The sequence below is a fragment of the Schistocerca piceifrons genome, chromosome 4 (genome assembly GCF_021461385.2).
Source record: "Schistocerca piceifrons isolate TAMUIC-IGC-003096 chromosome 4, iqSchPice1.1, whole genome shotgun sequence".
NCBI classification, from domain to species: domain Eukaryota; kingdom Metazoa; phylum Arthropoda; class Insecta; order Orthoptera; family Acrididae; genus Schistocerca; species Schistocerca piceifrons.
Genome location: NC_060141.1, coordinates 189,477,943 through 189,493,533, shown reverse-complemented (window position 1 = coordinate 189,493,533; position 15,591 = coordinate 189,477,943). Strand labels below are relative to the sequence as shown.

General features: G+C 41.3%; 1 protein-coding gene across 1 annotated transcript in view; it reads left to right on the top strand.

The window, feature by feature from the left end:
* The window catches only part of LOC124796460, a 63,148-nt gene extending 60,329 nt beyond the window's left edge, over window positions 1-2,819 (top strand). Inside the window, exon 2 of the mRNA XM_047260683.1 lies at window positions 1,219-2,819. Within this exon, the coding sequence (XP_047116639.1) occupies window positions 1,219-1,319 (101 nt within the window). The 3' untranslated portion in view covers window positions 1,320-2,819. The remainder of the gene's footprint in view (window positions 1-1,218) is intronic.
* Window positions 2,820-15,591: the final 12,772 nt, after the last annotated feature.

The window sequence follows — 15,591 nt, the reverse complement described above, 5'->3', positions numbered from 1 at the left end:
AAGGTGGGATGTCTTGTGTTTGTGAGGTATTATTTGGCTGTAAATGTAATTTAGTCTGTCTGTGCTTGTTGCATCATTCCTGTGTTTGTAAGTGAACAACAGTTTCATTAATTAAGAATGATATTGTTTCTATATATCTGTTTATCAGTTTTTGCCCATTTGTTTTAGTCTTCAGTAACCCATTTTCCACTGTTTGGAGTTGTGTCTTGGGTTGTCATAATGAAATTTATGTGCTGTAACTGACCCTACCTTGTCTAATAATTCCAACTGCATGTCTGTTTCTTTTATGTGTTTGAACCTTAGATTGAGTCTGGTTTCCAGTCTACCCAAAAAGATTCTGGTAGTATGTAAAGTACACCAGCAGCAAGAAGCAATCAATACCTTCACTGCTCAATAACAATGATCATGTCACTGATGACAGCATCACTAAAGTGGAGTAACTAAACACTGTTTTCTGAAACTCATTCACCAAAGAAGACAGGTAAATATTCCAGAATTCAATCTGTAACAACTGCCAACATGAGTAACTTAGAAGTAGATATCCTTGGTGTATTGAAGCAGCTTAAATCACTTAAAAAGGCAAGGCTTCCAACCCAAGTTGCGTACCAGGCAGGTTCCTTTCAGAGTATGCTGGTACAATAGCTCCATATCTAATAATGATATTAAACCACTCATCAAAAGATATGTGCCTAAAGACTGGAAAGTTGCACAAGTCACACCAATACTCAAGAAAGGAAATATGAGTAATCCATTGAATTACAGACCCATATCCCTAACATCAATTTATAGGAGGATTTTGAGATATATTCTGTGTTCAAACATAATGAATTATCTTGAAGAAAACAATGACTTGTACCACAGACTCAGGGTAAATAATTCTTGTGAAACAAAATAAGCTCTCACAAAGTAATGAGTGCTATCAGCATGAGTGGTTAGATTGATTCCTTAGTTTTAGATTTCCAGAAGGCTTTCAACCCTTTCCTCAAAAACGCCTTCTAATCAAATTGCATGCCTATGATGTATCAAGTCAGTTGTGCAACTGGATTTGTGAGTCACGGTCAGGTAGGTCACAGTTCATAATAACTGACAGAAGGTCATTGAATAAAACAGAAATAATATCTGGCGTTCCCCAAGGAAGTGTTATGGGCCCCCTGCTGTGTCTGCTGTACATAAATGACATATGAGACAATCTGAGTACCTCTCTTTGATTGTTTGCAGATGATGCTGTCATTCACCATCTTGTAAAGTCACCAGATGATCAAAACCAGCTGCAAAAAGATTTAGACAAAGATCTGTATGGTGCAGAAAGTGACAGTTAACTCTAAACAATGGAAAATGTGATGATATCCACATGATTATGAAAAGAAATCCAATAAATTTTGGTTACACGATAAATCACCACAAATCTAAAGGCTGCAAATTCGACTAAATACTTAGAGGTTACAGTTATGAATAACTTAAATTGGAACAAAGACACAGATAATGTGGGTAAAGCAAACCACAGACTGTGATTTATCAGTAGAACACTTCAAAAATACAACATACAGACTAAACAGACTGTGTACACGTTGGTGTGTGATGTGGGATTCGCATCAGTTGGGACTGATGGAGGACACTGAAAAAGTTCAAAGAAGGAAAGCTCATTTTGTATTATCACAAAATAGGAGAGAGAATGCAATGAACATGATGCATGAATCGAGGTGGCATTTATTAAAACAAAGGTGTTTTTCATTGTGGTAGAATCTTCTCGTGACATTTCAATCATCAACTTTCTCCTCCGAATGTGAAAATACTCTGTTGGCTCTGATCTACATAGCAAGAAATGATCATTGTGATAACATAAAAGAAATCAGAGCTTGCGCAGAAAGATTTTAAGTGCTTGTTTTTCCTGCCTGCTGTTACAGAGTGTTACAGAGTGGAACTGTAGAGAAATAACATGAAGATTGTTCGATGAACCTTCTACCACACACTTAATTGTGAATTGCATAGTATTCATAGATGTAAATGTCTCCCATTGACCTGTGCCCTAAGATTATTGGTATTTAATTCTATCTGTTGTAATCTGGTTATTCAACCTTGAATCTAATTGGGTAAAACTGTTATTCATCTGATTTGTCATTGTCTCTGTAACCCGATGGCAATTTGATTCCATCTGTCAAAATCATGATTTGTCTGTGAAAATTTTCCTTTGATATGTTGCATGAATGCAATTGCCTCGGCTGTTTGGTGAGCTCCTGTGAGGCCCATTGTTGTAAACTCACATACTATATATTTAATATATTGATATAAATTTATTGCTATACTTTTGAATTAAACAGGTATATCCTTGACTTTAAAACAATTTTGGAGATTGGAGATTGTCTATTAGTCACTGATTTCCAGTTATGCACTGATTCCTTTTAGCACAACATATTTATCACTATACAAACAAAGAAACATATTTCAATTTTGACGCACCAAGTATTTATAATTGGAAAGGTAGATGCTGATGTACACCCGCAAACAAAGCATCACACTGCTGTGAGGTGTTGACATAGATGGTTGGGTTGTGTGCCCACTACTGCTACGATGTGGCCATGATGCTGTGTGCTGAAGCAGACAACTAATGTACATGTATTCAGCATCTCTTTGTAGGCTTTAATTTTGCATGCTGAAAATGTACTGAAGTATTTAGCAATCTGTAGAAACAAATGTCACAACTATTTGGCATGCTGAAAATGTACTGAAGTATTGCTTAATTCATATTTAGCAATCTGTAGAAACAAATGTCACAACTTGTGATATTATCAGTGAATAAATGCATTGCTGGTTGTTTATGTGCATGGCAAGCATGTTGTTGGTTCTTGTTACTATGGTTAATTTGTTCTTGAATTATGAAAAATATGGTTTGCACTGGTAAATATTAATATTGTATTGTATAACAGAGTGGAAAAGATTCAGTAGTAACTTTAGTGTGATTCTTAATGTTTCTTGGGTCATAATTAACACAATATATAATTCTATCAATGTCTGTTTTATTATTGCAATAATAACTGAACTTTGTAGATTTGTAACACATTTTTATACCTAGGTTTATTTTGTGAATTTTTGCATTACATGTCAACAGATATTGTTTGCCTGGTTAATTCATCTTCTTTACTTCTGTGAAGCATTGTACATGTGTTTGTATTTTTTCATGCATCATATTTTGTCTCTATTAATGTTCATAGTTACACAAATACACTGTCACCATGTATGAGGGTTCTCTCTTTCTTGAGGCAGTCTTCTTACTTGTTTCAGAGGGACCCTGTCTTCCACCACACTTTTCCTGTGAAATGTCTACAGTTATGAAGTAATAGGAGCTGATAGGCTCACAAATTATCTCAATTACCCTTCAGTTTAACGTCCAATTGGCAGTATCTTCATACAACCAGCTAGTAACAAGAACAGAGTCTCCTTATGGTCTTGAGTCAAATTTGGTTGTTATATATAGATCTCCCTGGTTGCTGAGACCCACGATGAAGGAACTTCACCATGGACTGCTGTACTGCTCTGTGGGCTCTGACACCCTGCCTACTCTGATGTCACGTCCAGCTATCCCGGGTCCCTGGAATATCTCCAACATAAATATTTCCAACATATTTCACTGCACGTGTCCAAACAGAACCTAAATTCCTTTTACCTATAACTATCATTATTTAAACACAGTCTTCCACAGTTCAACTCTCAAGTCTTATATATATTTCTATGAACACCAACACACGTAATCTCACAGTATCAATTTACCTGTAAGGGTCAATATCACTAATTCCCATTTACCACCATGTGCATTTTCACCCTAACAAAATGTAAAAGTAGAAATGAATAATATGAACATCAGTGTTATAATTTAAGAATGGATATGAAATGCTTGCATCAACAGTGAGAAGGCAGAGGTAGGGAAGGTATAGTCTGAATTAAAAGACAATCTAGGGAACCTTAAATGAGAAATGGAGGTCATGATGGAGAAAAAAACTAACTAGTGTACAAACAGAAATGCAAAAACTTTCAGATGAAATGGGTGCCATACTGACTGAAGTGGAATCAATAGATAGTCTAGTAGATACACAAATAGGGTAATTGCACAATGAATTGTGTGCGGGAGTGTGTACGAAGGTATAATGAGCTCCAGGTCATGGCAGGCAAGTCTTTCACAATTATTCTGGAGAGTTATCAAATGTAAAAACATAATTGCTCAGTGTGTTAAAGCAGGAGTACAGCAGTATGAACAATAGCTTGAAGAGATGGGTGTGGAATTGGATGCAGTGGCAACAAGTCAAGTTGCAAATACAACAAATGTACCACAGGGTGGAGTAGGTAATGTCAAGCAGTGTTGCTAATGAAGATAAATATCATACAATGAAGTTAATTATTGCTGTGTGTGTAGGTATTAATTTGTGACAGGTAAATCAGATATTGCAAAGATCGAAGTTGTGTAAAGGTTCTTAGAAGGAGAAGTACAGTCCTGGACAAATTGTATGAGTAGTAGTTTTACTACTTATGAGGTGTCTGTAAATGAATTCTTGAATAAAATTTGGAGTGTGGCCAAACAAACTGGACTACAGATTGAATTCTTGGATGACCTTGAGGTTTGTCTGTGGGAATTTGGCATGTGGAACTGACATACATAAGCAGGCCTTTAGATACTTTAACAGAGGTAACTACTCTTAAGAGAAGGTTTTCAGAATACTTGCAAAGGGATGTGGTTCATAGTCTGACACAATCAACTGACGAGTTTTTAGGTATTGTTCAAGAATTTTCATGGACACAACCAGAATAATAATAATAATTATTATTATGACATGCAGAATGGGAATAATTTTCAAAGTAGAAACTACATAGATGGGAAGATGGTGAAATCATGAAAGAGATCAGAGATTTGAGGGGGTGAATTAGCATTGACCACAATTTCATGAGATAAATTCAAAACACTAGATACCACCACATCTCAGGCTCAGGGAGATGGCAATCTGTTTGAGTTCAGAGAAAGACACGAGGCTACAGAAATCAATGGAGGTATGAGAGAATGGGAAACAGGGCTCAATTCATGCAGAAGGAAAGGAGGAAGGTTTGGAAGCAATAAGGTGATTGACATAGGCAATATGGACTAAATAATCTGTTTCATATGCAAGAGGAAGATGATTTCAAGGGAAATAATATTTAAAAAAATGGAAGAGCCAAAATCAGAGTCAGCAGTAGACCCAACATGTACAATTTGTTGGGAAGTCCAAGAAAGAATCAGTTTGTGCCAATGATTCAATGAAACCAGAGGATATTAATGTAAATGTTTGTATTTGTGAATGTGACATTGTAATTGATCCATCAGCTGAAGATTGATGTATTAATGTACCAGTGGAAGCAGATGACTCAGTTGTAAATGGAGCTATTGGTACTGACTTTTATTGTGAAAATAATGTGACAGCTCAAACTGATGCTTCAGAGAAAGGCATATATAGATTTGTTTCCTTAAGGGGACTTGAACCAATGATAATTCATAGGGATGAGGATTTAATGAATATGTTGGATGTAAATGATGAAAATAGAATAGCTTGTATTGAAGAGCCATCAATTTCACTTAAGGATATGGGTACAGAATGGTACATTAGAGATGAAGGTGATTATTTAGAAGAATTAGGAGTGGAGGAGCTATATTATGAATTATTCAATGATGACTATGATTTTGAAGAATTATTGAGACTAAATAGGTGTAGTATTGATGCTGTGGAGAAGGTTATTAGTGTTGTTTCTACCCTTGATGAGAGTGATATATGATGATTTAAGTGTTGACTGGAGGAAGAAAAATTTGAATAATTATGTGATAGATGATTGGCGATTCTATATCCAGGCTTGTAGAGAATGTAGATTTATGTGGTAAACTGAAAGAGGTGAAATTATTAAGAAACTGGAGAGGAGGGAAGGTAAACCAAGGACTAATGATTTAATCCAGGAATTAACAGTAGAAAATCATGATAATGATGACTGGGTTGAAGGTGAAGTGTGTGTGTTATACTTGGGAGAGAAGGGAAGAGATGTTCAAAATGAGTTATTGTGGGAAAAGTGCTTGAAGAGCGGATGTATTGAAAATGTATAGCCTATTATAGAAACAGAATTGGGTAAAGAAAAAGTATGTACTTTTTTAGACTAAGGGAGTAATGTGTCAGCTTAGCAGAAAGTTTTGTAAGGAAATCAGGAGAAAGACATCGACAATTTTTTCAGTGATGGGATTGAAAATCAGAGTTCCACAAATTGGCTACACAAGCCAGTGAAACACAATATACTTATAGAATTTATTTGTGGCAATTATAAGTTTAACATGACATGCTTCATTGTAAATGGATTGACTAAAGATGTAATTTTAGGCACTGATTTTCTGTGTAAATATAACTTGTCGCTAAATGACGAGGAAAAGTGTTTCAAGTTTGTTTTGAAGGGTAAAAGACATAGAGTGATGCTCAAAGATACGCGCAACAAGTGGCACATATGGAAGGAATGGACAGCTGGAGTGAAGTAGGACCTACGACTGAACAAATTAGAGATATGGTGGAACTGATAGAAGGTATTAATAGTGAGCAGAAAGACGATGTTTGCAAGTTACAGGGGCATTACGTGGATATCTTCTCCAACAAACCTGGCAAAGCTGCTGATTTTGAATACATTATCAAATAAAACAGCAAGGGTCCATACAAGTAAAACTACACTATATCACAACTTCTGATAGGGAAGCAGTAAGTGTGAGGTGAATCAGATTCTGGAATGGGATGTCATAGGCCAGTGTAGGAATGTCTATTATAATATGATTGTCATTGTAAAGAAAAAGGACAATTTGATGATGGTAACACTTGGGCATGGAAGTTAAACAAAGTAATAGTCAGAGAACATGATCAGCCAGATAACATGGCCAAATTGCTACCTTTGAGAATGTTAAGTTGATGTCAAGCATAATTTAGCCTCAGAGTTCTGCAGGTCACAGTGCTGAAAGAAAGCAGGTGATGTGCAGCACTCCTATTTGAAGGATGAAGTTGCAGGTTTAAGGTGGCACCATTCAGACTCACCATATATGTAGCAGTATTTTTGATGGATTTAAGCTATGTGTTGGTTGCAGATTTGACCAGCAAACTGGTAGTGTACATCGATGACATACTGATGCTACAAATTCTTGGCACTGCCACTGTGAGCTAATGGTAAGAGTACTGTTATCTTTAAGATGAGGTGGAATGACTTTTAAACAAGGGAAATGGAAGTTTGTCAAGGCTGAGATACAATTCTTGGGGCAAAAATTGACATAAGAAATAATCCTACAAAGTAGTGAGAAATTTGGGCATCTGCTGAGTGCAAGAGTCCAGCCTCAAAAAAGCAGCTTAATTCACATCTGGGGCTACACAGATTATATAGGAAGTTCCTTGGGAATGGGAGATTGAACACATCAGACCTATGCACGCTGTTGAAATGGATCTCACTATGGAAGTGGAATGACGAGTGAGAGAGAGAATTTATGAGAATAAAAGATAGTCTGAGCAACGGTAAAGTGTCATATTACTCTGACATGATGTTACAATTTTGTTTGTTAACAGGTAACTCAGACTACGGAATCAGATGTGAGGTCTTCCAAGAGAAAATGGTGAATGGCATACTAGAGCATCGAAGTGTGGGCTTTGCCAGTCATATGCTAAACAAGCATGAGAGAGGCTACAGTGTTTCAGAGTAGGAGTTGCTTGCTGTAACATATGGCTTCTGGAATTTTCTCCTTTTATCTGGAGGGTCATTAGGCTTTGAGCTATCTGCAGGACTGCTGATTGTTGAGTGGGAGACTGATGCATTGAGTGATATTGAAGATGATGATGAGGGAGAAGAGTAGGAGAAATGTCATTTGCTAAATATGAGGGGGGACTGGAAGGAGAAAAGCATGTACAAGCCGTATGCAAAGATATAAGGCACTTGTGTGAAGTGAGATATAAAGTGTATCATGTGTTCAAATGGTAAATAGATGTAAGTGTATATGTGGGTAGGTAATAAGATTTTAGGGGATAATATGAACATTCTGTTTTAGTAAAATTTGTATTAAAGATAGAATTTAGAAAGGGTAGAAATGCACATTTATTGGTGCACTGTGATCAGATTATGTGTAAATAATTTAAGTTGCAGTGTATTATGAGATAAATATGCCATACCCAATTATATAAATAATTACTTTTTAAATATACCCCAGACATTAAGCAGGAATTTTGGGGAGCAGATTAAGGTGGCAGCACCCAATTCAGCCATCAGTATGATGGTAGTCCCAACAAACGAAAAGAAAGTTTTAAAAGTGATCAAAAGTCTGAAGTCCAAGACTTCAGCTGGAGTCGATGAGGTGCCAATAATGCTAGCAAAGAAAACAGCTACTCAGATAGCGAAACCATTGGTGCACATAGCAAACTTGTCAATGGCTGAGGGCATGCTTCCACAGAAACTGAAAATTTCTGAAGTCATTCCCCTGTTGAAAAAGGGTGATAAGCTTAAAATAGAAAACTACAGACCTGTCTCTTCTCCCAACTTTCTCTAACGTTTTAGAGATACTAATGAAATATAGAGTCACACATTATCTTAATATCCACAATCTGATAAAAAGTATGCAGCATGGATTTCAAGCCAGGAGAAGTAGCGAAACAGCTGTACTGGAATATACAAAAGAAATAATCAGTAAATTGGAAGAGGGAAAAAGTGTAGTCAGGATAAATCTAGATTTGTCAAAAGCCTTTGACACTGTTGACCACAGCATACTTTTGTAAAAGCTTGTAGCTATAGGTATCAGAGGACTGGTAAAAAAGTGGTTTGAGTCATATCTGGAAAAGAGGAGGCAGGTGGTTGAAATTACAGCACCAAATATTAACCAAAAAATTAAACTAAGATCATATCCAAGGGAGGTCACAGTAAGAGTACCCAAAGGAAGTGTATTAGGCCCCTTGCTGTTCCTCATTTACATTCATGATATTCAGGTGTCAGAGAGAAAAGCTAGAATCATGTTATTTGCTGATGATACTAGTTTAATTTTTAGTGATATGAATCAATCATTGCACAGTACTGTGGACCATGTCCTACAAGATATGCAAAAATGGTTTGGTGCAAACAAGCTAACACTGAACGCAAAAAAAAAAAAAAACTAATTATGTGCAATATGGAAAAATAAGTGAACATGATGACCTAAATCCCACCATGGAATGCAAACAACTTGAAAGAGTACAGTGTGCAAAATTCCTTGGTATGCACATTGATGAGAAGATGAAGTGAAAGTAACATGTGGTGAGCTTAGCACTAAAAATAAATTCAGCATGTTTTATACTTAGAATAATTTCAAGAGTTTGTAGTAATGACTGTACCAGATTAGTATATTTTGGCTATTTTCAGTCCACTGAATCCTATGGGATAGTATTCTGGGGAAAAACAAATTGTTGTCTAAATGAGATTTTCAAATTACAAAAACGTGCTATTCGGATAATGACCCAGAGCCCAACTCAAATACATTGTAGGCCCCTTTTTAAAGCATTGAAAATTTTAACAATTCCATCATTATACATTCTGAAATGTCTGTTGGTGCTCAAAAGAAATCAGGACATAATGAAAACCAATACAGACTACCATAATTAAGATACACGGCAATGTAAAGATCTCCACTTACAAGCTGTAACAAGGACCCGAAGTCAGAAACATGTATGTAATCAAGGCATCAAACTTTTTAATGCGCTACCAAAACATATCAAAGAGCTTGAAAATGAGGATAAATTTAGAACTGTTATAAAGAATCACGTGCTTGGCAAATGTTATTACAGTGTAAGTGAATTTCTATGCTCAACTGTATTAGAGTATAAAGAACAACATGCTTGACAAATGTTATTACAGCATAAGTGAACAACTCTGCACATCTGTATAAGAATATATGTTTAAGTTAATGTTACAAATGAAATTACATCAATGAATATGTCTGTCAAGCACATAAGAAGATTAAGAACCACATGCTTAACAAATGTCACTACAGTATAAGTGAATAGCTCTGCTCAACTGTATAAGAATATATATCATAAATGTGACAAATGAAATCACAACATCAAAGAATAGGTCTGTAGGCACATATGAAGTTATGTTATAAAAACACTTACTAGTTGTATATTATATTAAACATAAGACAGATTTGAGGGAGAGGTTCGGGTCAGTTACACCAAACAACACTCCCATTTTGCAATAGTTGATTTATTCACCTCTTTACACAAGCAAGGCTTAAAAAGAACTAACATGGCGGTTTCGCCCAAAGATAGTTTAGTTCAAAGATGATACTCAGGTCGATGCTGGTGTCGACCTTGTCGGCGCCATATAGGCCCCCCCCCGAGTACAGAGTACTCTTCAGAGGCCGAGATTGGAGGGTGACTATGGCGTCAGCAGGGGTGGCTGGACCACCACAGTCAGCTTGACAGTGTCGTCGGGGAGCTGTGAGCTGTGTCAGTAGATGTCGTGAAGGAAGGTTTGGCCACCGAACCTGGAAGTCATTGAAGTGCCCCAGGCGTCGTACTGGGCATGCTGGACATGTGGTGACAGGGAGGCCTGCGGTTTGCGGGTGGAACGGAGTGACGACGATGATGTCTGCAGGGGCGTGACGAACACGCGAAGCATGTCCAGGTCGAAGTTGGGCGAGAGGGGAACACATTTCACCAGGTGGCAGGGAATGATGGAGGTTGTGTCATGAGCACCGAATGAAGGGAAACACACGACGAACAGTGTGTCATCTCGTAGTATTATAGAGATGTCATGGATTATGTCTGGGGGGACAGGCACAAACACCTTGAGCAAGGGCACATTCAAGATGGGGGGCCGAGAGAAACCTCGACAGGGCGAGGAAGGCAATGGGGGAGAGGTCAAAGGGACTGGTGAAGGGCCCGGCGCCGAGGGCGTGATTGTAGGTAAGCTCGACGAGGGGAGCATGTGATTACTCAACGGAGTGCGTGAGACCAGAGTAGAGGGCGAGGTTGGAGAAGAGCTCAACGATTGGAACTGGAAGTCATTCAACCGAGTGTGTAAGTCCGACGTGGAGAGAGTGGTCAGAGCGTTGTGAGCCACGACAGTGAGTGGCGTGGTTGTGGTCTGAAGGGGGGTAGAATTGGGCTCGACATGAGCAGGCTTAAGTCTGTTGAGACAGACTGTAACAGCTGAATCTTTTATCTGGATGTCGTAGGTGTTGGCTGAGCGCCGGAGAACTCGGTACGGGCGGGTATATGGAGGTTGGAGGGGAGCGCGGACAGTGTCATCTCGGAGCATGACATATTTGCAAATGTGTGGAGATTTCAGGACATGAACCTTAGGGTGGGAGTGGCTTTAGGCAAAGGGATATGGAGGTTGGTGAATTGGCGTCTGACGTGGTCCATGAAGGAAGGCAAGTCAGACTGAGGGAGAGAAATGGAAGGGCTCACAAGTTCGCGAGGGAGAACAATGTTCTGGCCGTACACGAACTTGGCTATTGTGCCTTTGAGGTCTTCCTTATAGATCGCACAAGTGCCGAGTAGCACAAGGGGAATGGCCTCCGTCCATAGAGAGTTGTGGCATCGAAGAGCCACCTTGAAAGTGCGGTGCCAGCGCTCAACTAGCCCGTTACTTTGTGGGTGATATACTGGGGTATGGATGCTGCAAATGTTACAAATCTTGTTGAACAGTCCGACTCAAATTGTCTGCCCTGGCCAGTCATGATGATAGCTGGACATCCGAAATGCGATACCAATGACTCGACGAAAGCTTGAGCAACAGTTTCTGCTGTAATATTGGGGAGGGGGACATTCTCGACCCAGCGAGTTGTTCGGCTGATAGATGAGAGAACATAACGAAAGCATTTAGAGGGGGAAGAGGGCCGACAATGCCAATATGAATATGCTGGAAACACCCAGGAGGGATCGAAAAGGTGCTGAGGGGGGGTGAAGTGTGCTTGTGTACTTTGCTGTGTTGGCACGCAATGCAGGAGTGTGCCCATTGCTGGCAGTCCTTGATGACATTTCTCCGCACAAAGCACTTTGCTAGGAGGCGGGCGGACGCACGAACACCGGGGTGGGCTAAATTATGCAGTACGTTGAAGACAGCTTGACAGAGCGTGGTTGGGACGAGGTGGCGTAACGTGCCTGTACTGTTGTCGCACCAGATCTCACCAGAAATGCCAGGGAAGGTGGTGCGGACGAAGTGTAGTGAAGAGGTAGAGTTTGAGATCGGGTTTTATGTGTCCTTGTTGGTGGGTTGTTGGTTAGGCAGTTCAGAGAGGTCTAACAGCGAATGAACGGCATCAACTCATGAAAGGAAATCACGAACTATATTGTCAGCACCCTTTGTGTCTGACATCGGTAGTGAACTGAGATATGAAGTCCATGTATCTGAAGTGGCAAGGAGGCGGGTCAGCTGGTGGGTTTGTACTGGCCGCAGCCAGGGGTTTTTGGTCTGTTAAAACATAGAAAGGGCATCCCTTAACGTCAGTCTTAAAATGCTTGATCGCTACGTAGATCGCGAGCAACTCCCTGTCAAACGCAGAATATTTCCCTTGTGCATTGGTAAGCTTGCGCGAGAAGAACTACAGAGGCGAAGTTTGGCCGTCTGGCTAAGGACAGTGCCGATGGCAGTATCACTCGCATCTGTGGTGATGAAAAGCTGAACATTGGGATGAGGATGCGCGATAGTGCAGGCCTCGGCAAGAAGATTTTTGAGGGCAGTGCAAGAGGCAGTTATAGCAGGGGTCCATGGAATGGGCCGAGATCTAGAAGTGTCGGTGCCTGCCAAGGTGTCCGTCAGTGGAGCCGGAATCTCCACAGCCCGAGGTAGATGTCGGTGATAATAGTTAACCATCCCCAGAAAGTGCTGGAGTTCTTTGAATGTCAAAGGTCTGGGTAGGTTTAGTATTGTTTGTACTTTCTCAGGGGGTCGTGAAATGCCATCGGCAGAGACCCGAAAACCTAGAAAAGTGACAGCGAGTTGATGTAGATGCAATTTGTCCTGGTTGGTCTCAATGCCTGCTGCTGCGACAGTGTTCATAACAGTTTGCACATGTCGAATATTGTCCTTGACAGAGGAGCTGAACACAAGGATGTCATCAAGATACGCAAAGCAGAATTTTAGTTCGAATAGCACATCATTGATGAAGCATTGCCAGGTCTGGGTTGCATTTTTCAGATTGAAGGTCATGAATCAAAACTGAAATAACCCAATCGGGATGGTGATTGCTGTCTTCTCGATGTCTTCAGGTGCCATGGGGATCTGGTGGTAGGCTTGGTGAAGTCGGCAATGTTGGGTATGGGGTAGGTGTCCATAATTGTTCGTGCATTTAGTTGACGGTAGTCTCCGCACATGCGCCCTCAAGAAGCGGGGTAGGAGTTGTTAGTTCGGGAACACGTGATGCTCGTTGCGCATGCACACTTGTGTCTGGCCAAGTGTCAAATGCTGCCATGTTAGGAGGGTGTGGCCCTGTGGAACTGTCAGTACATGTTAAGGCAGTCTTGACAGCACAGTTGCGAGGGGTAGCAGGAGGTAAACACACAGAAGCTCGATTGCTGGGATTGCAAGCAGATTCGGCGCACTTACTGACCTTGCTTTGTTCTTGCTGTAGTGTCTGTAATTCCTTTGCTGCATCGGAGAGCTGGAGCTGTGTTTCATGGAGCTGGAGGGAGAGCTCGAAGTTTTCCTTGCGCAGGCGAGCGACGTGTTTAAGCTCGACAAGGCACTTATGCGTGGTTTCTTGTAACGTCGTCGTCAGAGACAAGCATGTACGGATGAGATGAGCCTGGACCATTGTGTCACGGAGGCAGGGGGTTGCTCGATGGAGCACAGGGGAAGTGAGTCTTGGACGGATGGTGAAACACGGTGTTTCACACTAGATCTGGTGAAAGTTTGAGATGTAGCAAGAAGTCAATGCCTAGTATAGGTTCATCAGTTTTGCACACTAAAAAAGTCCACTCGAGTTTGCAGAGAGTGAGTCGACGTGTGAGGTTGAACCTGAGCATTGTAGTTTAGTTGAATTCATGGCTTGCAGTGAAGTACGATGAGGGCGGATGTTCAACGATGCTAAGGACATGGGCAGCAGTGACACATTGGCGCCTGTGTCCACTAGGATAAGGTATCCCGACAAAATTTCTTTAATGTGAAGTCGTCCCTAATTATCTGGTTGTTCCTGGACAGAATGGAGCACTGGGGGGTGCCTGTCATGTTGTGTGCAGGAGGCAATACCCGAACCTACCTATGATTGGTGTTTGGGAAGTAGCAGGGTGGTCTGCAGTTCTGTGCCGCCTCACCAAACTGTGTGTGGAAGTAACAGTACTAGTAGTGTGGTTGCATTTTCTGCGGAAAGTTCATTGACAGTGGCGGAGGCCGAGGTTCGGTGGCCGCAGCAGGTTTGGTTGCAGGAAGGGGCATGACCACAGGAAGAGCCGGTGACGTTCCAGTTGCTTGTTTACTGCTTCCTGGGGCGAGCAGAACGGTCGGCACAGTACAGCCCCGGCCGCGTCTGGCCGCAGAGCGATAAGCCTGAACCTGAGACTTGTCAGATAGGCAGTGGCTGGTGAAATGAAGCAGTGATGCATCGTGTAGCTTGTCAGCAAAGCGATTGTGAGGGCGTAGTTTATCTGACCAGATGGTGTGGAGAGCTGTGTCAGAGAATAGATTGGCACTGACCAGGGCACGTAGCCGACTCCAGTGCTGGGAAGGTTAGTCGTTGCCTAGTTGCTCGATGTGGAGCACTTGTCATATTGCTGCCTCAGTTGAGCATGCAAACTGACCAGGTCTGCAATCAAGTCCTCCTGGTCATGCAGGTGGGTAATGAGGCACAGAAACCTGGTTGACGCATCGAGTTTGTAATGGTCGAACACTTCGTCCACAATTTTGAACCAGGTTGTTGCTCTGTCGGGATTAAACTGCGGCAGTGTCGGTAAGCATTGTAGAATGTTTGGAAGAACAGGATGAGTTGAATTCGTCAGTGCACTGCCTGAAACAAGCTGTTGTTGCTGTAGTATTCCAGGAGAGTGTGCCTCCCGGGGATGTGGCGACGACGGCTGGTCGGGTGGCAGTGTGAAGGTGACACGTTGTGGTTGAGCGCGATCCATTGCGACACGGAAGGTCGATGCAAGTGAGACACCGTAATGTGTCAATTGCGGTTGCAGAATCTCAACGCGTTGTGGGTGTGTTCAGATCGACGTGTCGTGGAAGACTGACATGAATGAGGCACCGCGATGTGCCGAGGACGGTAGCGGAAGCTCAACTGGAGCCGGTGCGGGGGCAACAGGTGAGAAAAAGTTCAAAGTTTGAAAAGGCCTGTTAGATCACGGAAAGATCAACATATGGTCAGAGCCGGGGCCATCTGTGTTGGAGGGAGGCTGTGGGAGTGCAGGCTGTCCAGAAGCACAGTGTGGAAAATGATGTCGAATATCGGATGGAATGTGTGAATGTTCACTGTTCATAGTCACTCCACTCAAAACAGTGTGCGGGTAAGGTGAATGTCGTGGCACAAAACACTGAGGCGTAGCAGTGGGACGGAGATGGAGCTCAGGCCCAGATAACAAGTTATTGTTCTTGTTGCAGGCCGAGGTA